Below are 25,029 nucleotides of genomic sequence, written 5' to 3'. Positions count from 1 at the left end.
GCCCTGAAGGGGCAGTGGCTGAATTTCCTACCCCAACAGCAAACGGAGGGGAACCGAGAAGCAAAGTGTTAGTGAAATTCTCCCTGGCTCAGTTAGCAGTGACCATGATCAGGGACTGGCAGGTCTCCATTCATGCCATCAGTCACCTGAAGCTGGAAACTGATACATTGCAGGCAGCAACAGTGTCTTCCTTCACGTCTGCGGGGTGATTATAACAGGCTAAGTAAACATTTCTGGCAACAACTCTAATGGTCTGCATGTATATCAGCACCTCAGCACCGCCAGGTGGAGAGCTGTGTGAATACTGAGATATAAATACATTCGCAGACTTTGGTCACTGCTCATCCACCACAAAAAGCACATCCATTGCTAGACACATAATTTTCTCTGTGTCACTGTAAAAGATCAGATTTTAAAAACCCGACAACATGAAGCAAATGGATATAGTCAAAATATCTAACATCCCAAGAAGCCTACCAGGCTTAAATATGATGTTAGCAAAAGTTACTGAAGTGGCAAAGAGAACAAGACCCTCAATTAAGATCTCAAAAGACTAAACCTCTAAGCCCATTGGTGTCCAGCTGTATAATATACCTGAAAGCAAACTTTGAATCTGTGTTTTAATATTAACACAGAATTTATAAGTTGACCATTTAAATGCCATGATGAGCCATGCAGAACAAGCATTGGAGGGAAAATGAGCATACGTGAAAGCCATAGTTAAGCATGCACATGCACACATGTTCTTCTAAAATGTTGAAGAAACATCTCTTAGCAGCTAAAATTTCAGCTTGCTCAAACACTAAGTCAAGAACAGACATCCACACACACACATGTTCATCCATCCCAAACACATGCTCGTCTCCCTCACAATTTCAAGCTAATCTGTTACTACTGAGCACACAAATACATGAAAGCACATTCTTAAGGCATCCTCAGAGACTATTTTCCCATGGCAGTATCAAGTCACTGTTACCCTTCTAACTGATCATACTTCATTTATTAGCATACCAATTTTCTGATAAATGTGGGGAGAAGTTGGAGGCAGCTGCTGTAAATCAATACAGCCCCATAAATTTGGGCCAAAGCAGCTTTTTATCCTAGAATTGTTCCACATTCATTCTTTGTGAATGAATCTAGCTTTCCAATTTTGCAATCGACCTGTAAAATACCTTCATCTTCTGCTTCTTTTTTTCTCTACATGAAATAAAATACTAAAATGCCTATTAAAAAAAACCAAATTAATATGCATCAGGAAGTTACGACAAGTTAGTCAGATGATACTATTCATTTCAATACATAGGCAATTTCAATGCCATGTTCTCATCATACAGCTGAAAACCACTTCCAAATAGCACACGCTTCTTCCACTGAGATTAAGAAGGTTAAAAAAAATATATAATAACCATGGGACAATGATCCCCTCACCAGGAAATAATAAAATTATTAGTAGACATTTTCTGAACAAAACAGTCCAGTTTGCTTAAATATGAGTAACTTATTTGAGCAAAATGAAACAGCTAAAATGTAAGGAAACCAACTATTAACTAAATATTGGATATTCTTTTAAAAAAATTATTAAAGGGCAAGCTATATAGCATAGCAACCAGCACTTACCAATCTCTTAATTAACAATATTTTTAAATAACTTCTCTACTGTCACAGCTACAGCTTCCTGACTGGTGAACAGATAAAATTATTCAGAAGCTATTTCTTGCCCTGGCTTGTTGTCTGGCTTCACGTCAACATTACATGACCCCAGCTCTCTGACAGGCTGGCAAGGGACTGTTGCTCCCATTTAACCCTCATTCCAGAACACTGGCCTTTATCAGAGAAATGCTGCACTTTAGTGTCATATAAATAACTTTACTTCCCCTTGAAACATGGACTTGGACAGAGTTTGGGAATTAACTGCAGTTGTTACATGCTATAATTGCCTTAACATGGGAGTCCAGTGTAAGGGAAATGATGAGTAAGATACATTTTGTTCTTTAGTGGTTAGTAACTATAAAATAGATTAAACAGCAAAAACTAATTCAAACAAAATGAAAAAGTAAGAAAGGTTTGAAAGACCTTAAAAAAGGTCTTTCCTTAAAAAGAAAAGAAAAAAAGAAAAAGAATTAATAATTCCTAAACATTACTTTTCTTAATTCCCTGTGTCCGTATCTCTTCAGTGAGTTAAAACTGACTTACATGACATGAAAAGACTGTCACACACCCAAAAATAAACTTGGTAATCATCATCCCTCCCTCCCCAAACCTTGGAAAAATCAGCACCTTCAAGCTGATTTTATACCAACGATGTAACAACAAAAATAAATTGGCATATATATTTGGAGAGAGCAGCTTATTTCTGAGAGCATATCTCAAGGATTGATAGCATGAGTTTTAAAGGAACAGTAACAGGAAACCTGACAAAACTTTTTACATTCAACACACACGCAAGAGTAAACAAAACTTCATTTTAGCCAAGTGCATACTTTCACATCAACACGGTACTTACGTAAATATGTGGACTTGTATTTTACTGTATCTACAGGCCTTGAAAGGTACCACCACTTACAACTCAAATTCAATTCCTGTTATTATACTGATGCCTCCTGGCAATATTTATTTTAATAGTAATAATTTATTGATAATACTTTCATGTACCAAGCTATTTAAATGAGTCTTTTCCTTTACTAACACTAGCATCCAGTTGTTCTGCCAGATGAGATTATGACTCCACAGTGTATATGAACAGCAGCATTTGAGCAACTCCTAGCACTGCTATAGCACTGCCAAGGAGTTCTAGAAAATATCAGATGTCATACACTGATAAATGTTGTATTACTGCACATGGACTGTACTGTTCAGGACATGCTGCAGCCCAGAGGCCAGATGTAGGCTTAAGGGACTGTGTGCTTTGCTTCCTTCTAAAATTGCCATGATGTTAGTACATCAGTTCAGCTCTCAGCATTTTCATGTTTTTTCCCCACTTGCAATTAAAGCAGAAATTGTTTAAAGAACAAAACATTACCTTAGAAGTTCCTAACTAGGAACTACACAAACCAAACTAAATTCTTACACTAACAGATACTATTGCTGTGGTGCAGAGAGCAATGTTTGCAGACTGTCTAACAATTTACAGTATAAGGGCAAGTTGCTTGTTATTATACCAAACTTAAAACACCTTCAGTACTTAGAGTCTCTCTCAGGCTGACAGTCTAGCCATATTAAAAAAAAAAAAAAATTGCGTGCGCAGAACAGATTATTTTAAGAAAATTCTTACTATCATTTTGCTGAAAACCTCTAGAATATTCATGCTTTGAAGCACAGACTTAAAAAACAGGCTGTCACGTCAGGGATAAAGCTTTCAGCTATCTCCATGAAAATTCATCCAAAACTGAGCAAGACACAAGCTTCTAAAAATACAGGTTACATTTAACATTACAGATCTTTCCTCTGTATAGCGCTACTCATCGCTAGTTCTGGATACACTTTGAAATGAGCACTTTGTCACCATTTTGCCACTTCTTTAAACAGGCTTTTAAAGGTTAATAATAACATTGTATAAGATTCAGTTTGCATTTGGCATCATCTGTGCTAACTATTGAACCATACTTGCACTGTTGCTGCGTGTTGCCCCTTGCAAGCAGGGCACACAGCTGGCAAGTGCTTCTCGTGGCTCCGGCAGAGGAGGGCAGGAGGAAGATGGTGTCTCTCAGTACTCCTGCCATGTGCTACACATCAAAGAAAAGGACAGGACCACCCTGCATGTGAAGGGCTGAAGAGGAAGAGAACAAAGGGAAAAAGGCACAGGGAAAGTGTGAGGACCAGGACAGGGCAGTAAGTGAGAGGAATAAGTTATATCCACTCCGAGATGCTACCAAACATTCCCCTACAACCCAAACTGGTGTACAGTTCCTGTCTTATCCCAGACAGCTCAAAGACTGGGTGGAAGCATGCCGGCACTCCCAGGTGTACTGTTAGAGCAGATGGAAGAAAGCTGTGCTGTACTGCTCAGGAGTCCTATCTGGCCAGGTAACCTACCTAAAGGGAATTGCTTTGGCTCCAGTGACACGAGGTTCTGTCCCCCACTTTTGAAGCATTTTCTAAGTTTCTACTTAGTTTAACAAAGTTATTTTAAAATCAGGAAGCTACCAACAAAATTTTTTTTTTCTCCCAATATTTGAAATGAAAGACAGGAAACAACATGTAATGGCAAAAATCAGAAAATAGATTAATTTCTTGTGTTACTGAATCAATAAGAGTTTTTCACAAAACTCCCACATCATTCAGCACAGAAAAATGGATGGAGCGCCTCAGTAAGAGCTTCCTATTTTATCTTCACTTTTTAAACCCAGCTGCGACTACAAAGCTATTCATTTCCTGATGGGTTCCTTTTGAAAGCTAATATTTTATAAATAAAGCCATACTTACAAGAGCAAGAGAACTGACAAGACAGTCGGCTACTGCAAAGACTGGAATGCCTAGTCATTTGTACAATGATTTCTGGTTTTGGTATATGGTGGGTTTTTTTAGCGTTCTGGTTTTGTTCTTGATCATATGCCTGTATTCAGCACAATACTTCAACTGCAGCAATAACTACCCATATTCTTTAAAATCACTATTTTTCTTTTTAAACTTTGTATTTCCCCTCCCTGAATTTAAGAACACATCCTATATTCTAAGACAGTAGGCTTTGCATGTCCCAGCCCAACGGTGGGAACAGAGGTGGTGGCAGGAATTTCCCTTCATTTAGCAAGATGGAAGGGGTTTACCTCAGCTCAATGAGGCATAAGTTTGTGAAAGAGATAACTACTGAGGGTTATTAAATACACAGAGACAATATCCAGCTCAGGAAATCCCCTGAGCCAAAAACAGCTGGAGGCTGGGAGATTATTCCGGGGAAGTATCAGATATGCTTGCCCTGCTCTTACTCTTCCCCAAGCAGCAAGTTGTGGATATTATTGAGAAGACGACACTGAGAAACACAGACCCTTGGGTCTCATCTTGAAACACAGCTCTCTCAGATGACAAATGCGGTTAAGATCTGAACACCCTGACAAAGTTTATTAGATTGTGTGCTTTCAGACTGTCTGAAGAATAAAGCAAGCAACAGTTCATAATTAATAGTGTATTTACAGTTTCAAGGCTATCACTACAACTAAAGTGATTTTAAAACCAGCAGCTAATAAAACAGAAAGAGGAATGAGAACAAAGTAGCATGTTTTGTAAATTTCTGGCCGCATCAGAGGTCATAATCTTCAGACAGACAAATTCCTGTTGCAGTTGTGAGAAGATACAGAGCAAATGGCAGCTCCCAGCTAACCCTCCTAACAGGGAAATGTAAATAAAACCGTCACATACTCTGGTGTTAACCTTTTCCTAAATGGCAGGATCATTCCTTCCTTCTCCAAAACCACCACCTGTGCTCTCCTGGATGGTGCTAACCTTCCTCGGCCAGTTTCTGTTACTCTGTTTCTGAAACATTTTAGAACAGCTGTCCAGTGTTGAACATTATTTATAAAGGATCCTACATCAGACTTTTTGTTTCAGTCCAATTCTTAACACAAGGCAAAACCCAGGTTTTCCAGCTCCTACTCCATTTCAAAGTTTTCGAAGTCTAATGGGCTGGTCCAAAAATCATTGACTGCTTTCCTTGAGCGGTTACTAAATGTGGACCCCAGCAACTTCTACTGCACATTACCTCACATTCATCTGCAAGTGATCAGAAGGCGCAGCTGTAGGTTCTCAGCAACTTCACAACCACTGACCTAAGTTTTACATTGCTCAAAAGGTTGTTTTGCTTTAATTCCACTATTTGCACTCACTTGAAAATCTCTTCCAAACAAAGCTTAACAGAGTCTTCAGAAAGTACCCAGTTCCCCATCTGAAAAATGGATGTTTAAGTGCTAAAGAAAAGAATTAAAATGTAACAGAAAGTGTCTATTACCTACTACTGTGCAGGATTTTATCCCGGTGCTTTAACTCAACTGCATCAGGTGACTCCCCCGTGAGAATTCATAGAAATTCATTAAGGTTTGGTAATCTCAAACCATGAATATGGTCTTTGTTCTATTTAACGTACACTTCCACATTCTATAGCCACTCACATGCATATATATATATACACACACACATATATAACATATACACACAGCTTTTTAATTAAAAATATTTGGGGAAAAATACTAATTGCACAGCTTTGATATTTAGAATACATAGCTTCCTCTCTATCATTTTTATGACCTTTATAGTTAATATAATTACTGTTACAGCAGATCATAATTTGTTCTCATGGCTACAAATTAATGAGACAAATTGCTGTGACATTACAGTCTGAGCAAAACAAGAGCAGACAATGAGGCAGCCAGCTTTCATCAGCTTCTTTAGCTAAAAGGCTCGGAGTACACAAAGGAAATAAAAACTACTTCCTCCACCTTTGCAGTGATGCGGGGCTCTGAACCATAGGCGTTACAGTAAAAAAACTGTGGGGTAGGTTTGCATTCACTAAAATATACACCATGTTACCCCTTTCCCTCTTTCCTCTATACCCAAAAAAATATGGAGAATAGATTTTGTGAGGGAGTAAACAGATTGCTTATATAACAGCTGATTAAAACCTTTGCATTCCTAACCAAAAATATACATTGGGGGCAATATTTTCTTACCTCAGCTTGTTCAGTGTTAAAACATTAAAATATTGGAGGTTTGTGGTTTGGTTTTTTTTTAGTTTTTATTTCATGCCATTTAAAATTAGTCTAGGGAAGCCAATGATTTATTGTTAACTACATGCCACTAATACTTTCTGAAGGAAAATACCTAGCCTATCCATTACAGCAAAAAGAGTAATAAGACTGACCTAGTTCACCCTTAAATGTATCAACGGAAACATTCTACCATCAGCACTTACATCCAAGACAAACCCCACTTCTAATTGATTTTGTCTGAATTCAGCCAATGAAACAATCTTTGGAGAGAAGAGAACATGCATGAAGCACTCAGATTTACAGAAGATTAGATGCGCATTTTTAAGTGGCACTTCAAAACTGAAGAGTAAATTTTCTGCAGTGTACAAATATACTTAAAAGGTAGGTACAAGCTTAAAAGGATGCCTTTCGACACCCCCAAATCTTTGGTGATGTTTGAAACCCTGACAAAGTTGTATAACTTGAACCCATCCTCAGTCTCTAGCTGTGCCTGAAATAGTGCAGGAAGATGGAGGGAGAAAAGCAGAGGCAACAATACTCTCCATTTATGTTTCATTTAAGAATGTTACTACCCAAGTTCCAGCTTTTACTCCCAGCCAACAGTTAATATACTGGGTAGATGAGGTGGCATTGCCTCCTAGAAGGTTTTGTCTAACCAGAGAGGGGACCAATTGGAGACAAGAACAGCACAAAACAGTTGCATTGCAACTTCCAAAAGACACCAGGTGTTATCTTTTCTTGATTTTCTGAGCTTACCTGTTCAGTGCTACAGGTACATCAATTTGTCATGCTGCTAGATAAGCATTATGGTACAATTGCAGAACCGGTTGTCAAGGTAGCTCTCTGCTGTTGTTTGAACATTAAGGAAATTCATAATGCCAAAGACCTACTGGTATCTGATTAATTTGTCAGGCTATTTGGAGAAAATTTACAGTTTCCCATTCTTACTTACCTCTTAACACAAAGCCTCATCCAAAAATGCCCATTTACAAACATTTTTAAAAAATAGCAACATGCCCTGACGTACACTGGCATACATGAAAGGATTTACAAATTGAAGGGAGGGGAGGTAAAGCAACCAATAATTATCTGAAACATTAAAACAAGGAGAATATCTTTTAAAAGTAGCTCTGCGAAGTGGCCAGACCTATGTTTTCATCTCTTCTGGCACAATAAGGAAACTGCAAAAACTGCATTAGTATGAAGTGTTTTCTCAGCATATGTTTATAAACAGAATGTAAAAAATTTGGCTGATAAGAACTGCCCATTCTTTCACTGGAAAAACATAAGGTCCTTTTCACTGCCATGCTTGTACTAAAAGACAATAAATAAGATTTTGGCAGAAAGGCTAAGACAGATTTTAAAAACCCAAAAACTGGCAGCCAACCTGTTGTTCTTTGCAGTCAATACTTCACATGGCAGGTTTTACTTTATGTCTGGAAAACGAGCCATGGAAAGGTTTAGGACCTCATCAGACACCTCCTTAGTATTTATAGTTTGGGCTCTTTTTTAAATAAAGCAAAGCTGCTTTGGGAGATCTTAGCTATTTGAAGTTGCTCCTTCCTTCTATTTTTATGCCCAAGGAAAAAAGAAGAAAACAAATCAGAAGAGAATAAGCCACAGAAACGCCATGTACAATCTGCTGGTTAAACAGTAACTGCTTCAAGCAAGAGATGCTTTCCGCATCCATTTTCTTCCCAGCTACTAAACTGAAAGCTCTATTTTCAAGCATGGCTACACAACGTCTTAAAACAGCTAATACTCATTCACAGTGCATCAGTCAGCCTTGGGCCAATGTATCGAGCTTCCCCACTCCTTCTGGTGGCAGTCTAGGTTCAAACCTAGTGCTGGACACTTGAATTATCCCATGTGCCTTTACAGCCCATTAGCTTCAATTTCTGATAGAGCAGTCCCTCTTTGGTTGTATTTAGCTTAGCTGCTAATTGCCCCAGCATCTGAAAGCATTTCACGTAAAAATCAATAGCAAGAGTGAAATATTTTTAGGTCTTTGTAAAGACTCTGGAATTTTTCCCGTTTTGTAGTCACAGATCCCAAGAAGATAAAAAAAAAAAAATATAACCATGACTTCTCTCTGCTCATTTTGGTTGCGACAAAAAAAAAAAAAATGCTTTTACTTGCATTCTGCAACACAGGCCTGATCACAATGGATTAATCATGACGAAAATGAGCCTCTTGCATACCTCCAAAGAAATACAAGGTGGCAAAAAGCAGTACAAACTCACCATATACCATTTCATTCTTGTTTTGAAGGAACTCTGAAGTCAAAGGGTAATTTATTCATTATGCCCATTTAAACTTTCATGTCCCCTGAAGCTGCCAACAAAAGTAGCATTTAACGTGAAATGCTGTGCTGTTATTTTCAGATGTAGGTATCTGTTCCTTCGAAAATTCAAACAGGCAGATAATAGTTACAACTTAAAGTCACTGTATATCTACACAGAATTTAAAGATAAACATTTTCTACCATTTTTAAACATAATACAAACATAAATACTAAGCTACAGCAACACAGCTGGAAAGGAGTACAGCAAAAACTATGACTTTTCAGAGATTCATAGAATGGTTTGGGCTGGAAGCAGCTTTCAAAAATCATCTAGTCCAACACCCCTGCCATCATGCTTTGTATTTGTGCACAAAAGCATTTAAGACAGACATCAGAAGATGCGATTTAACTTCTAATGTATGCTAACAAAGAAAAAAAAAACTCCTGAAGCGCTCATCCACTTTTTAAGGAGGAAAAAAACTATAAAATAAAGGTAAGGTTCAGATGCAAGACCCTTCCGACAGTTCCAAAACATCCATTGCTCACTGGAAAAATCTTAATAAATGAATACATGTCCTCCGCTTACAGCCTTTTTCAGTAAAATGACAATGAAGTTATCTAAAGGAAAATACCACCAGTAGAGTGTGTGACACAGTACTCGGAATCAGTTTGGATTAGAAGTCATCTCAGGCTCACAAATACTTGGTAAGATGATCAATTGTTCACAGTGTGGAAAAATGAGTTTCCTTTCCTCAGACAACTACAGATCACCATTACCTGATACAACACCAGTCCCAGTAAGCAACTGAGTGGTGTAAAACAATTGATCTTTGCTATTTGTTGAAGTAAAGAGGAAAAGCAGGGTTGCGTTTGTTACTGAGCCTTTATGAATCAAACCTTCCAACAAAGACAAATAAAATATGAAGCACCCCATTATAGACTACAGTTAATCAACACAATTCTCCAGATGAAACCAGGCTGTAGAACATGGACAATTCTCAACTCTCCAAAACAAAGCGTAGGATCCAATTCTGTATTTGTTCCAGTAAACCAAATCTTTCCCAATGCTTCTAAGTCCAGTTATCAGGACTAACCAATGAGTTAGTTTTAAACTGATTAGGTATTACGCAGCTCCTTCCCAACTCTTTTAAGTCAGACAGACACACATCAGAAAACAAAATTAAATTCGCCCTTTGCTCCATTCCAAAACTTGACTCCTCTCCATTGACATTAGCTGAATTTAGCATGTAGAATTATAGTCTTTGTTCCACAGAAACTGAATCTAACAAGCATGGAGTTTTCCCCAAAAAATGATACTACATTGCTTACAGTGATCAATACTGACTGACTACTGCTGTAGTAACCTCATATTCTTTAATATTCTTAGCATTAAACAAAAGTAAATTCCCAAATATCTCAAAGCTCCAGCGAGTCTTGCAATCACTGAATCACTCTTTAAAAGTTTACTGGCACAAATGCAAACAGTATACTGCTAAGCTACAGAATTTGCCAGATGTTTCAAAAAACAAAAAGACACAGCAAACACAGGTGTACCTTGTCTCTTTAGGAACCCAGGACAGATCTTTCAGCAGATAAATTCCACTGACAGGAACTTTGCACTACTGCTGACCCAGCAAATCTGTACCCATATATTGCAACATCAAACTGCACGGATGATTTTTCCTTCCCCACTAGGTCTGTCTGACTCAGATTTTTAATACCATAATCTCTTCACCCACTGGAAAATATGGTATTAATGTGGTATAAAAATCATAGTGGCTGAATAAGCTTAGCATGTAGAAGTCGCACACTAACATATGTATAGTGCATTAGTTCATAAAGGAATACATACATTCATAAAAGCAGCCTAACAAGAAAAAAAAGAAACAGGGCAGGGGCAACAGTTTTAATGTAAAGACAGCAAAAAAATGTTGTCTTTCATATTTATCTTGTAAAGTCATTCTGCAGGAAAACTCTTACTGCCTAGCTGTGGATCTGGAAAAAAAAGTTAAAACTAATTAAGGTAAATCCTGTCCAGGAATTCACCTGTTCTTCAGTGTCACTGCTTGGCTTTATGAACATTATTTGCAAATGCAAATAATTATATTGCAGCACTCTTCAACAGATTTGTATAAAAAAATATAAGCCAGTTTGGAAATACATACAGGGTTTTTTTCCACTCTTGTTTTTCCTGCTCACCAGAATAAATGCTTGCCCCTCGTGCCCCTAACTAGAAACCAGTTTTCAAAGCGATACATTGCCTTTACTTCACTTTGAAGTCAGAGGGTAGACTCCACAGGTTCTCCTCAGCATCTTGAGCTCAGTATTTGCCTGTAGAGCAGACAGAAAGCCACCCCAGTGAGATCTGCTGTCCTGTTGACCACTTTTAGAGTTCATCAGAACTCTATATTTTTTCTTTGTCTCACAGTAGCCCCTCTGCATACCAATACTCCTGTGTAAGCTTACTAATGAAGAAGTGGAGAACTATTGATTCCTGCATTTTCTAAACATATGGTACTAAAAATAAGTTTTATTTCCTCAGAGAAGTTCAAAAAACAGCTTCATAGGCCCCTGAATAACAGAAATGCAGTGTAACGGTTTCTATCTGGACATATATCACATACAAAACCACATCACTTGGAAAGAATAACTGTTTTGAGTCTGTTGCAAAGAGATTCTTTTATCATATCTAAATAGTAAGACACAATAAACATCTCCCAGTTAGGAGATCTGGCAGATTTTGCCATTCAGCTACTATCCATACAGGTTTTTGGTTTCCTAATGTTGAAAAATCGTCAGGATGATCATTAAGAGATTCCAGGCAGACTCTCTTGTGAAGCTGTATGTTGACCACCCCACCAGTTGACTCAGTTTAAAAATACAATTACTACATCTCTCATTATTTTATCAGGTGCTGTAGCAACTGCTTCTTTCAAGATCACCAATGAGAAAAAAAATGTGGCTGTTAACAGCCAAGCCAGAGACAAAAAAAGGAAAGAAAGGGTGATGTCTGTTCTGCTGCCTGGCTCCATGGAAAGCTGGGCAGACAGAGCACGTACCACATGCCCACTAACTGCCATTTATCAGAAGCTTGAAGGGTAAAAGACAGAGCAGCATTTCCCTGCTGCATAGCACAACACTGGCCACCTTGTTACCTGCCAATGACAAATAAACACATTTTGTTCTGTGATATAAAATTTATATACACACAGAGAGGTCTGATGGCTGAGTCTTTAGTGTTCTGAGAAAGAAGACAAGAACACCTACCTCTCATTTCAGGCAGTACAAACACTCAGTGGAGCACTGGGTAAATCCATACGAACACAGTTCTTATTTCCACTGGTACCTCTACAATCATACAAACTAGAAACTTTGTGTTTTTAAAAAGGCAAGGCAAAATCACCACAGAACACTGACACTCTGAAATCTTAGAGGATTTTGACCTACTTTTGAGAATCCCTTATCTTAGCATGTTGTTTGGCAATAACCTAAATGAACTGTATTATCTCCCTATCATGTTTAAAATCTTTTACTGAGAGCTCAAACTTATGTATATGGCTTGACAAAAATATAACATAACAGACAAAAATGGGGTGGAGCAGGAAGTGCATCTATACTTCAAGAACCCATACGGGAGATTGCTTGGGATGGTGATGATGCAGCTCACAGAACAATGCCTGGTTTACTGAGGTGACCTCTGAAAACTTTCAAAGACATAATACAAAATTGGATTATTATTCCCATAAAAAATAAAGGAATTCTGTATTCCTCAGCAGCAGAGTCTCTGCTGGCTTCTGACATAATGCACATAGTTAAAATGAAGGAGTAATAACACATGCAGATGATCATCAAGACAGACAGGAGTTGACATGTTTCCAAGAGGAACCTTCTAGTTATGTTTCAGAGACCTAACATGTCAAATGTAATAAACTAAATTGCCTGAAACAAATCACTCTAATTTCATCTTTTTATATAATGATACCTGTTTCCCCACACATATCCTAATGTAACTCATGAGACATAAATCTATATGGGACAAACTTGTATTAATTTTATGCTTACCAAATACATGAGGTACTCCTGTAAGCATTGCATCAGATCCAATATTTTTGTTTGATACATAAAACCAGCGAGCAAGTAATTAATGCTGTTTTTTACATAGATCTTATTAGTTCCAAGTAACTGCTTAAGAAAAATCCCAGTAATGCAAAAGTTGTGCTCCACTGTATTTTTCATGCAGTTGTGTGTCTGCTATACTATGAATCCTAAGCTCCCGTCACGGACTAAAGGGGAACCACTGCCTTAAGTGGGATGCATTTCAGCCTACCAAAAGGATCAACTCTGAAGAGGAAACTCTAGCTCTTTCACAGCCTGAAACCAGTTTTAAACACTCATGCACTCAGGCCTTACATCAGCATCCCTACACTGGAGAAGAATATGTCAAGAATAAGGGAATGATTTGGGGAGATCAGATCACCACTTTCAGAAAGAAACAACTACACTGACCTGCAGGCTCCACCCATCGCTCCCAAGTTACTGAAAGTTTGCTTCTGATTCATAACTGGAGGTTTCCTTAATGTTTAGCTGCTCAAATTGAAAAATAATTCTAAAGCAGCCACAATTAGCAGGATTTTGTTTTAATGCTAGCCAAGCGATTCCTCTTAAAAGACTAAAACAATGTTGTGGCATTCTCTGGGGACTTAAAAGAAATTTTAGTTCCCACAAAGGCATTTATTCACTGATAATAAGCAGGGCTCTACCATTACTACCTTTCACATGTTGATTTATCCACTTCTGCTCAGAAGGGTCTCTGAACTAGTAAAACTACAGTAAGTTTCAGGAAAGGAAAGGGTTGATTTATTTCCTTGCTTAGCTGCAACACATTTATACCCCATCTTTCAAAATACTTCACACTTAAAGTGCAATCAAAGTTTAAGTTGTAGAGATTCTATGTATTTTTTTTTAAGATTAAGTATTCCCAAACTCCAGTTAACTGAATCAGCTTCAGGTGAGGCTTTGTTTCTCCATGACATTTCTGTGTCAGTAAAATCCCAGCAGAGAGAAAGAAATATCAGCAAGAGCAGCAGAAAAAGATTATAAAGTTACATGCAGCCAATAATGGAAAGTCTACAACAGGCAAAGCCAGTCAGAATTTTTCAGCTGAAAATCTTGCCAGACAACACTTAATTTTTTGCATCCAATATAGTTTTGGGGTTTTTAACTCAAAATCTAGGGAAGGAGAACAACCAAAAACCCAGTAGTTTCCATAATCTTTTCAGAAATAGGAAATTCAGAGTTAAACCTCAGTTCTGCCTTAGTGAAATCAGAAATTGAGTTTATCTTCTGTATCCTAGACATACTCCTTAATCCAAAGGCCTGTCTTCCTCTTTCCACTCTTCTGTCAAAAATATTTAGTAGTATAGCTTTCATTCAAATGGGAATAATTAGGAAACACTGGTATTTTTATAAGACAGAATTCTTTTTCTTTTAACCAGCTTTTCTGAAGATTCTTCCAAATAATTCTGCATTACCATCCCTAACAGATATTAACTGCAATTACTCCATGTAACCATTGCTTTCCCATCAGCCTGTACTATTCTGATGGATTTCACAGACTACCACATTTGACAACAAACATTCCATAAAATTATAATTGATCATCAGTAATTTAAAAAAGAAAAAAAAAAATTGGTAGGACAACTATTGTAAAGAAAATACAGCAGGGTGTGCTTTGAAGCTTATGTGTGGGTGTCACCAGCAGAAGCTCAAGAGTTTTGTTAGCAGCATATTTACAGATACTGGTTCCCAGTGCACGATAAGCCCTTGCATACCTACATAACCATCTGGCTGGCAAGGAAGTGGCTGTTTAGAGATCGGATACTGGTTTAGCTTTCTCAAAGTTACATGACGACATCATCTCTTAAAAATCAGATGTGACACCATCTATCAAGTTTATGATCAGCATCTAAAACGAACTTTCTAGTGACCGACAGCAAAATTAGCAATATCTCATCTGACTCAGGAAAATTCTGAGGCAGATAAAGATTCCAAGCATGATACTTACATATTCTATTTATCATGTTAATATTTCTTATACTTTTATAGTAAATAAAATAGTTTTAGCCAATTAGCTAAAAACAGGTTCTTTTCCCTACAATGACACTGTGAGGACCTCCTGCCAGTCCAGATGTTGTTCGATAGTGAAGGAGGATTACACCTCCGTATAGGGACAGCAAGCAGAGCTCAACAGCCCCTGCCCACAGCTGCTTTCCACTACTGCATGGTGCAGCATGTGTTAACTTGAAATAACCTGTGACCTGCAAGCAAAGCACCACAAACACTTTACCTGCATGCTCAATAGCACCACTGCGAACCAGAGAGGTAGAAAGACTCACACAGGTTGGTATTTGGTCAGCTGGCATGGGTTACATTGATAAAAAGCAAAGAGAATGGTATCCAGTTTCCCATTAGATGCTGATGTCAAGGATAGCATGAACACCAACAATCTTGCTGATTTTTACTTCTTTCAATCATTCCGTGAACAAAAGCTTTAATCAATTTTTTTAGAGGAAAATATTCATTAAATATTTACTCAAATGAATTACTCGTGCATTCCTCTTCAATCTAAAGTGAAATACCTTTTGCAACATGCTGGCCATTTAAATGTCAATTCTTCATGTCCCCTTCAGTTACTTACCTAAAAAGAAAAGGAAAAATACATTAATTTCCCATGTTCTCAAATCTATCATGAATACATACCTTGGTCTCCACTCCAGTAAGTTTTCAGTACTTATAAATTAGGTAAGGCTAGTAAGGTAATGTGTTTTGGTTATATTATTTGTTTAGATGACATGTTTCCACTTTGCTTCAGCTAAGCATTCAGTAATTGAATTTAAGGATTTTTTTCTTATTATTGCTTTTTTCCTCCCCAGTAAATGATTTTCAAATAAAAGCTACTTGATGCCCTCAATAATTAGATTTCCACATTTTCTGTATTTACTCTGGGAAAAGTCATAATTGCAGTTGCAGTAATGGAAATATAAAACATTCAACACAAGTACCCCAGCGTGGTCTTCAGTACAGAAATTTGTGCAACTTCCTAACAGCTACTAGCAAGAAAAGGTATTTGAGCAGACAGAACAGAGGACAGCAAGCCATAAGACTTTAGTGAGAATAGTTCTATGAACTCAGGTACAGCTTTCCTGCCAATCTCCACAGGATCCATCCATATTTTAAACACTCAGTTCCTTCTCAGTTCTGTCATTAGTCTCTCATGGCTTTAGAGATTAAACAATGCCCTGTAACAGCAGGTACCACTGCCTTTCTGAGGAACTAGTTACTAACGAGAAAGTAGATAAAAGCTTGCTGTCAACAATGCTTGCGTCTTTATTAATTCACTACTCCATAATTTCATCTTGTTTACTCTCCTCCCGCCCCCCCCCCCCCCCCGGCTTTCCTCTCAAGCCATCAAAACCATTTCATGAGCTGATGCTCTTTTCTTGCTTTTACTGTGCTTTTTAGAAAGGAACGGTTGCATTCATGGCTTTTCACATCCAAACTTCAAATTCTTAACAATAACCAACTAAACACCCAGAAACAGCCAAAATTTGTAATCCTTAAGGGATTAAATTGAGGATATCACAAGGGATTAGATCTGTACTTCATATCTGTCCAAATGATACAACAAATGATCCATTTTGCAGTCCTGTAATTCCCTGCACTGTATAGAAACAGTTTTGGTTACTTAGAGCATTAATTACCATCCTAAAGCACTTTTAGAGATGACTGCAAGTTAAAGCACAATTTCTGTAACAGAACAGAGAGCTTTCAAAATGTACTTGGCAACACTAGCAAGCAATATATAACAACAATGACAAAGACAGATTGTCCAGCACACATAATTTGCTAAGCAGGAATCCCACCAGGCTCCTGCCTCCAACAAGTCAAAATGGTGAGTTGGTTCACAAACTCATAAAGCTGGTGTTAGTATAAAGAGGCTTGAATTTCTTTGTTTTAAAATTTTGTTTGCTGCCTTGCTTTATGAGGCTCATGTCTTTCAGGCTTTTTGCTTAAGGGAAAAGGACTAAAATCACATCTGAAAATCAAAACCTGAAACAGTCATATAAGCATATATTCCTGGGAGGAAGAGCTGTAAGGGTTTTATCAATTGTTAGGTGAAATCCCAGCAAAGAGTTCTAAATTCAAGTTTTATCTTGAGGACATTGGAGCAACAGTACATGTAAGCTCCCAAAACCGGTAACAAATCTACACCATCTGGTCAGGAGCAGTGAGAGCAGCGAGAGCAGTGTATGCGTGACAAGATCACAGTCCTCTTCCACAGAAATATGGTTTTCTATGTTGTTATACACTGCATCTGTCTTCAACAAAACCCTTCTTTCTAGACCAGGTAGCCATGAGTTCAGAACCTCCTAGAGCTCCCGTCCTCCCCTTCTCACCCAGAAGCACTTGCCCAGAGGCTGAGGACCCAGATGGGAAACACATCAGCACAGCCTGGAACTGGCCTCAGGTGCCCATCACAATTGTGCAGGCAGAAGTATCTTTGCTCAAATCTAGGTGGTGGCACCTGTTCTTCTCCATACCCCATAGCAGGGGCCAGGTGTCACAACATCTGCAAATCTCAAATGAATTGCAACTCATTTCTCCCATCCACACATCATCTATCACTCTTCTGTGATTGCATTGCATTTATTGCTACTTCTTTTATATACTGAAACCGAAAATAATTTTTAAAGTTTACAACACTACAAAAAGTAGGATTTTCTTAGATGAGCCTTAAACTACTCAAAATACATCCTTACAAGCACTGATTCTGAAAAGAAAAATATTTTATATGGCATCCATACCACCACTTTTGCCATATGTTGGCTTTTCAGATCTTTTCTTAACTGATACCACAATTTGAAAATTATAAGAAACATAGGTGAAACCCATAACTAAATAGCTTTCATATTCAATCAAAAACTCATCTGAATTTCTTTGAATCATAACACCATACTTTGCAGCATTATGCTTGCCCAAGCTTTCTGAAAAATTTCAGATGGAAATTTTACTTTTTCACATTATGTGCTCACACTGAACAGAGTGTACAGGCTCAACATTAATTCTGTCTGTACTCAACTAACTTTATTTTAGACTGAATTTTAGATCACTGCCAAATTCAGACATCTACTGCACAAGTTCTGCTACTCCCACCTCCTGTCAGCCTACTCTCTGATGCCTCTGAATGAACACTTTTTTTCCCCTGGCAGAATACATATCATAATCCTCTTCTAAAGCAGAAAATTTTGGTTCTCTAGTCCAAATGCATGTACATGTTTAACCTTTTTTAAGAGAAATTAACTGCCAGCTACAATTCATACTTTGCCAGGGTACAAGCCCATTTCAGAATGTATAACACTATTGTGCTTTAACTACAAGATATACTTAGCTGGATTTAAAATGTACTATTACATATTTTTATTCTTAAAATGACAACTCAATGCTATTATTGCCATCTGACTAGAACTATCTGCTTAAGCATGACAATTTTTAGGTTTGATCTTTTTTTTTTACCCCTTCCCCTTTTAAGAGGAAGCATACTTCTCAAGATTAGCAAGAAAACAAGTGAATCCTGTTTACCACAGGCACTCTCACTGCTAGTTTTCCTGCAGTTGTTTGTAATTAATACCCATACATCCATTCCACAGGCAATTTTAAGTGATAATAAAGACCTCAGTGACTTTTTTTGCAGCGTTGTCTTTGCAATTTAAAAAGATGGGAAGCCCCATACAAAAAGTACACATTGAACTTCAAGTAATACAGCTAAAGCTTATTTCTGTGGGAAAAAATATTTTTGTCCTTTGCTATTTGGCAAGCATTACGCTGATTCAATTGCCTGGAGCTTATACCAGAAGAGATGAAATCAAGACAAGCATCCCTTGTTGTGCATTAAGAGTAATCATCAAGAATGCACATACTTCAGCTGTCTTTTGTGCATTCTAGCTGCAGATCACAAGCATTCCACTCAGATGAGGTGTACATTTCTCTTTTATCAGCGAAAAGTAGTTATGCAGGAAACCACCATCAGACAGACTCCAAACGAGGCGAGTCATACGCAAATAATGAATCCCATACCTTTTCTTTCATGTAACATCCTTCATTTTGCACCTTCACAACCCAAGTCATCTGAGACTGTACTGATTCAGGAATCAGTTTAGTGCAGATATAATAAGTGAGCTGTTAGACTTCATTTGGCATCTCAGCTGCTTCCTTCAAGGAACACCAAGCCAAGGTCAAGCTGAAGGCACACTTGCTTGAGAACAGGTGTTGCTCACTGCTCCTAGGTTCTTCTATCTCTGCTATTACCAGGGTTTGCAATTGTCACTGCTTGTAGTTGACAACAATAGCCAAAGAGCTTAACTTGTTAAAGTATGCCAGTTCTGTGCACTTAAGCACATGATTAAATGGGATATAGACATGGTTTGAACCTCCTCCTGTTCAAGAAAGCAGTTAAGCACATACTCGACCAACAAAGTTCTAAAAATTTGTTGTGGGCATTATCCCACAGAAGAACTATCTCTCAGTAACTCTGCTAGTGCCAAAGTGTGCAGCAGATCCCCACAGATTTGTTTCAAGAACACTTTAAAAGTCTTGAAGAGTTCCCTCATTCCTTCCACCACTCCCTCCTACACCTTCCAACAAGAAAAAAAAAAAAACAAACAGAAAAAAAGAGATTTATTTGGTCACGGGTAGCATTCTGTATCTAAACTAGCCAAATATAGATTTCATACTTAGATTATGCTGTAGGCTCAAGGTTGGGGGTGGATTATGTTTAAGATCCTGCTCTGAATCAGGTAAAACAAGCATTTGAGCTTATGATGCCAACACACCATGCAAGAATCCTTCCTGATCCCCAAGCTCTGAGTTACACTGGACAGGCATCTCAGCTTCTTCTGTAAAGCTGCTCCACTTTGTATAGTTAAATATTTATTGGGTTGGGGAAAGAGGACGCATAAAGTGTGTCATAAAGCATTGAAGAAATCAGAGTAATTGATGAGCCATTAAAAACTACATTACTGTTTCCTTAGGCATTTGAAGTGAATCTAGCAGTACCGATAAAATGTTAAAATGACTAATCTTCAAGGCTGGCTGCACCATTTGTACGAAGAGCTGATTGTCTTTTTCACACTCCCTCCTTTCCTCTTTCTCAATACTATACCAGCATATTACAAACAACAGCACAGACTGCCAGAAACATTACCATACACAATAAGCATGGTTTTCTTCTCTAATATTATTTTTTGAAGAGAAATATGATATCCACTGTAGAGAGAGAAACAATGACCACATTAGCAGCAGGTGTCATAATACCACTTTCATCCATGAGGCTCCAAGCCTCACCTTCCTCCAATTTTAACGGAGGATAAAGATGCAATAGTTACTATGAAACAGGGAGAAAACCAGTATACAGCTTAAGCATTGAGCTTCTGGTGAAATAGCATTTGTGCTACTGGATGATGCTGTCTTTTGTCTGTCTAACAATTAGAAACGATCCTTCAAACACTCTGACCAGAATTGTATTAACCAGCAATTACAGACATAAATATAGCTACGAGGCTGAAGTCCTATTTCTCCTACTACTGCAGAGGACTTTAAATGAAAATAGTTTAGTCCAAGTCTGTGTACTGCCATCTGCTTTGTGAAACCCTGACAAATCTCCTTCACTCAGGATCTGTGTCCACCAAGATCAGACAAACTAAAAGCTGCCTTACCTTCAAAGTATTCGTACCAAGAGTTAGCAGTGACTGGTAAAGCACTACTGTTATACAGTGACCCCCATGTTGTCTGTTTTGGCTCATCCCACGTCCACCAAATAGTCATGCTCTTTAAGCAGATGCAAGAACATGGTATGGAAATCAGAGTACCTTATGCAAGAAGCACACACTGTGGTTTGTTTTGCTTTTTAAATTAGAATGTGATTAAAAAACACATTCTTCCAACCTAGTCACTTTTATCCTTCACTGTAACATATGTTGTGTTTAAAAATCTTATTTTTAACTCATCTTTTAAGAAATTCAGTGTTAGTTTCTGCAACAATTTATCTGCCTTCCCTTACTTTTGTTCCTCGATACCTTTACTTGCTTATCCTGATACCTGCAGCTCACTGAGGAAGCACATGAGAAAAGCTCTATTAATCAGATTTCATATTCCTCCGGTACTAAACATACCACACTTAGCACAACAATAGCACTCACCCTCAGCATTCCTGTGTGGAAGGAAAGTAAACAGAAGGTATTTCCCACTATCATCTGTCTGAATAATTGTGCTTCTCCTATATAAAGGAGGTAAAAATTGTTTTACCTTGGAAAAAAAAGCTCTGTGACTGCCTAGGTGCTTGAAAGAGAGGGGATGAAGCAGAACTGTGTTCCCTACAGGGTTGGGTTTTGGGGTTTGGTAGGGGCTTGGGGTTTATTTCAGATTCACAGGAGATTTTCCATGTGAAAAACAAGGCCGTGTGAAGATTCCTACATCATTTCAGAAACAGTCTCCAGCTACTGATATCCCCTGGCATATCTGCATCTCTCTAGGTATGTTTCTATAAGCAGGGTCTTTGAGGTTAAAACCCTAACTTTCTACATATTGGCCACCAGGACAGAGAGGACAGATGACGGGGAGAAGCAGACACCCAGCCTAGTAGTGTTTTCCTGCTTTAAAAGATGTCAGTGTCATGGCCTAGGCAAAAAGCAAGCCTGGAAAAGGAAACTTAGGACAGAGGTATCCAAGCAAGAGAGTGAAGACGGCACAGAAGAAGCTTTATGGGGACGAGAGGCATAAGAAAAAAGGTCAAGAAAACCCAAGAATGAAATGTTCTGAGGAACAGGAGTTAAGGATGTGCAAGCAATCACTACATGAGATAACATACTAGCGCACTACTACGTGGGATTCCTTTACACATATTTCTCTCCAAAGCTGCACAGAGAACTAATTATCAGCACAGGCTTCCTATGAAGAGAAGAGAAAGCAGGTGCCAGGGAGAGAGAAGGCCAGCAGGAATAGGCAGGATGGGCAGGGTGTGGGAGAGGCTGTGGAGGACAGTGCAGAGGGCCCAGGAATTCACGTCACATGCATTCACTACGCTCAGACATCACTGCCCTGTGCCCTCCAGCTGGGTTGGTTTCACTCTTGTCCTTTCTGTGCAGGAAAGGCACCAAAAAGTGCATATCAAACAAGAAATTGAAGCCTCACATCTTCCTGTATCTCTTTGGAGTTTTCAGCTTTTGAGACATTTTGAGACATGCAAGCTTTGGGAGAAAACAAAATTAAGGTAAAAACAATTATTCTGTGGAGAAAGAGGCGTTTGCCCCCAACCAACAGGAACAATCCTGGTATACTGACTTCTGAAGGATGGCGTAGCTTCATATGAACTCAAGCTTGGAATGGGGATGTGCTTTTAACACATTTAGACCAAGCTCCATCACAGCACTGTCAGTTCATAGAGTCAAAATCTGTACTACTGCTTTGATTTCAGATTTTTAGATAGCTGCAGGGGTCAACAGGAAAGGCAAGAAGCAAGAAAGAAACTGCAGGACTATCGCGATGACAGTAACACCAACAATTATGCATCAGGAAGTTGTATGAATCCTGTCAAACCACTAAGATCACATCAAGCAAAACTTGAAGCTACTACAAGAATCATGTACTTGCTCAGTTCATCTTACTTTTAACTCCAGTGAGGTGCATTTGACTCACTTTAAAGAACCATTAACACAGAGCAAGTTGCAAGCCAGAACAACAGCCTACGAGAAGACAGAGTAATCTTCATTTACATATAGCATCCTGATACTGAATAGATAGTCCTTGGTGAACTTCTTGCATGGGGGACTTTTCCTATAGGTACCAGATGCATAGGAGTAGCGGTGCTGTCAGAACCTTAGCTTCCTATTTTCCAACCAAAAACATGGCCACTGAGATTTAACTTAGTATTGCTCAGTTCTTTACCCACTCATAGTGGTTAGAAATGGTAACTAAGGGTGGATTTTAACACAGGAAGTGAAATATTACACCCTAGAGCGTAGTAACCATTGAATACAAATCTTAATTTGTATCCTCGAGACCTTTATACACTGCCTAAAATGTTAAAAGTGATGCATTAAAATGAATTTGCTTGTATTTCTGCTAAAGCACTTTCAAACTAAATGCCTCTGCATCTTCCTCTTCAAGAGCTCTACAGCCAGCTTCTTTTTTGTTCCTGTAGCAAACTGTTTCAGTGCCCTGGCAGGGCACTGAGTCACCAGGGTCACAGAGAAGGAGAACAAACACTGCCTTTGTGCAGGTTCCTTGGAAGGCAGCGAGAACTCGGCTCACAGATACAATACTGTCAGGGACATCAATTGTACAGTATGCCTGATATTCAAAGCACCAGTAGCATGAACTCCTTCACTTTGGCACAGGCCTTCAAAGCCCAAAGCTCTTCTCGATATTTTCAGTTTAAAATAATCCTAAAAAAAAAAAAAAATAGCTTGCGTGTAACTGGAGCTTTAACACTACAGCCCAATTCTGCAAACCCTTTGAAGACATCTGTATTATTTACAAGAACAACAGCATCAAAATAGTAATTTATTCTCTCTTCCTCCTAACCCTAAGCAGCACCAAGGATATTTTTAAAGTGTTTAAATAGTTTAAATCCACCGTGTACTTATAGCTGTCTACTGTAGAGAACGACTAAGTTTTCTATTAACAGAAACTCAAACATCTTGCAAATTCCAGTTAAAACTTGAAAGTGGGGCAGCAACCCAATATACTTTTATATATATATACACACACTATCTATATAAAGCTATAACACAGTATTTTATATTTGGTTTCATTTACTGTGATTACAGCGTTCTTCTTGAAAGCACTAACGTGCAAGAGTCTAATATATGGATCCATGGTACCTACCGAAGTAAATCTAGGCATTAGCTGCAAAGTAATCTATTTAATCCTTTAGGGAAAGGGAGACAGAATATTTCTGCTCCTCCAACACAAAAAAGAACAAGCAAGAGAGAAGAGCTCATAATCTTTCCAGAAAAACTCTACTGAATTCTCCTGCCATACCATCTTTTTGCAACTGATATATGAAAAACTCATTTCAAATTTGTGCTCCTCACATAGAATGGTACCTAATTCCAGTTTTGCTTAATGAAATCTATAGATTGAGCAAAAGAGATTTCATGGGAAAACATAGAAACCATTTACTAAATGCTATACTGATGTCAACCATTCTGAGACATCTGGTTTAATGCTACTTTTGTTTTGATGCAAGTAGAGGTAATGTTACTAGCAGTACAGTTGTATGATGTGGTTCCACTTCGGCTTAACCTTTCGTTAGTGACGGGATGGTACCCATTATTTCTTCAGGCTAGCTAACGATCACATGCTTGCTACCAGGTAGCTCTGAAACACCTCACCTCCAGAGCTCCCTTTTGGAAGTTGACAAAATGTGCTGAAGTACTTCTTATTTTTCCTGTGCCAAGACAAATTATTTCAGAGACCTCAAGGAGATCATTGGGCAAGACACCTTCATGTCACCCCTACAATCACAATCTTTAAGGGTTTTTGGTTTGTTTGTTCAGGTTTGGGGTTTTTTTCTAATGCAATAGAAAAGACTTACTAGAGTTGATCCTATTTCTGCAAGCATTGCACCAGAAGTTCTATTTGAAGACCAACATATCATCCTGCCCCACACAGACACAGCTCCAGAAGACTGGAATCCAGGACAGTGAGAGCAAAGTACAAGGAAATTATGTTGAACAGTGCCTCTTCGTAACAAATGAAGAGAGACTGAACACACAGTATTATAAAACATACTCACTAAGAAGCATGCTCCACAGAAACCATGGTAAAACATCATCAGAAGAATGCTGGCCAAAAAAATAAAAAATCAATTAAAAATTGCTTTGCATGTCTCTGCATACAAGGAAAGCAGAAGGCAAACACTTGTAAGCTTCTGTTTGATGGGCAATGAATATTGTAAATTCATATTAAGATCTGATTAGAGAGAGAAATCAA

The 25,029-nt window shown here is 38.3% G+C and overlaps 1 protein-coding gene across 4 annotated transcripts in view; it reads right to left on the bottom strand.

Moving 5' to 3' along the window:
• Positions 1–25,029, bottom strand: part of ANK2 (ankyrin 2) — a 382,388-nt gene that overhangs the window by 307,872 nt on the left and 49,487 nt on the right. For 3 of the 4 annotated variants that reach the window (XM_056356314.1, XM_056356324.1, XM_056356334.1), the window contains exon 2: positions 15,618–15,676. The exons of the other annotated variant lie outside the window; for it this stretch is intronic. In XM_056356314.1, coding sequence (XP_056212289.1) covers positions 15,618–15,638 — 21 coding nt within the window. In that variant the 5' untranslated portion in view covers positions 15,639–15,676. The remainder of the gene's footprint in view (positions 1–15,617; positions 15,677–25,029) is intronic. 4 annotated transcript variants of the gene reach the window in all.

The sequence above is a fragment of the Falco biarmicus genome, chromosome 1 (assembly GCF_023638135.1).
Source record: "Falco biarmicus isolate bFalBia1 chromosome 1, bFalBia1.pri, whole genome shotgun sequence".
NCBI classification, from domain to species: Eukaryota; Metazoa; Chordata; class Aves; order Falconiformes; family Falconidae; genus Falco; species Falco biarmicus.
The sequence above is the reverse complement of the archived record's forward strand: the minus strand, read 5'-3'. Positions and strand labels throughout refer to the sequence as shown.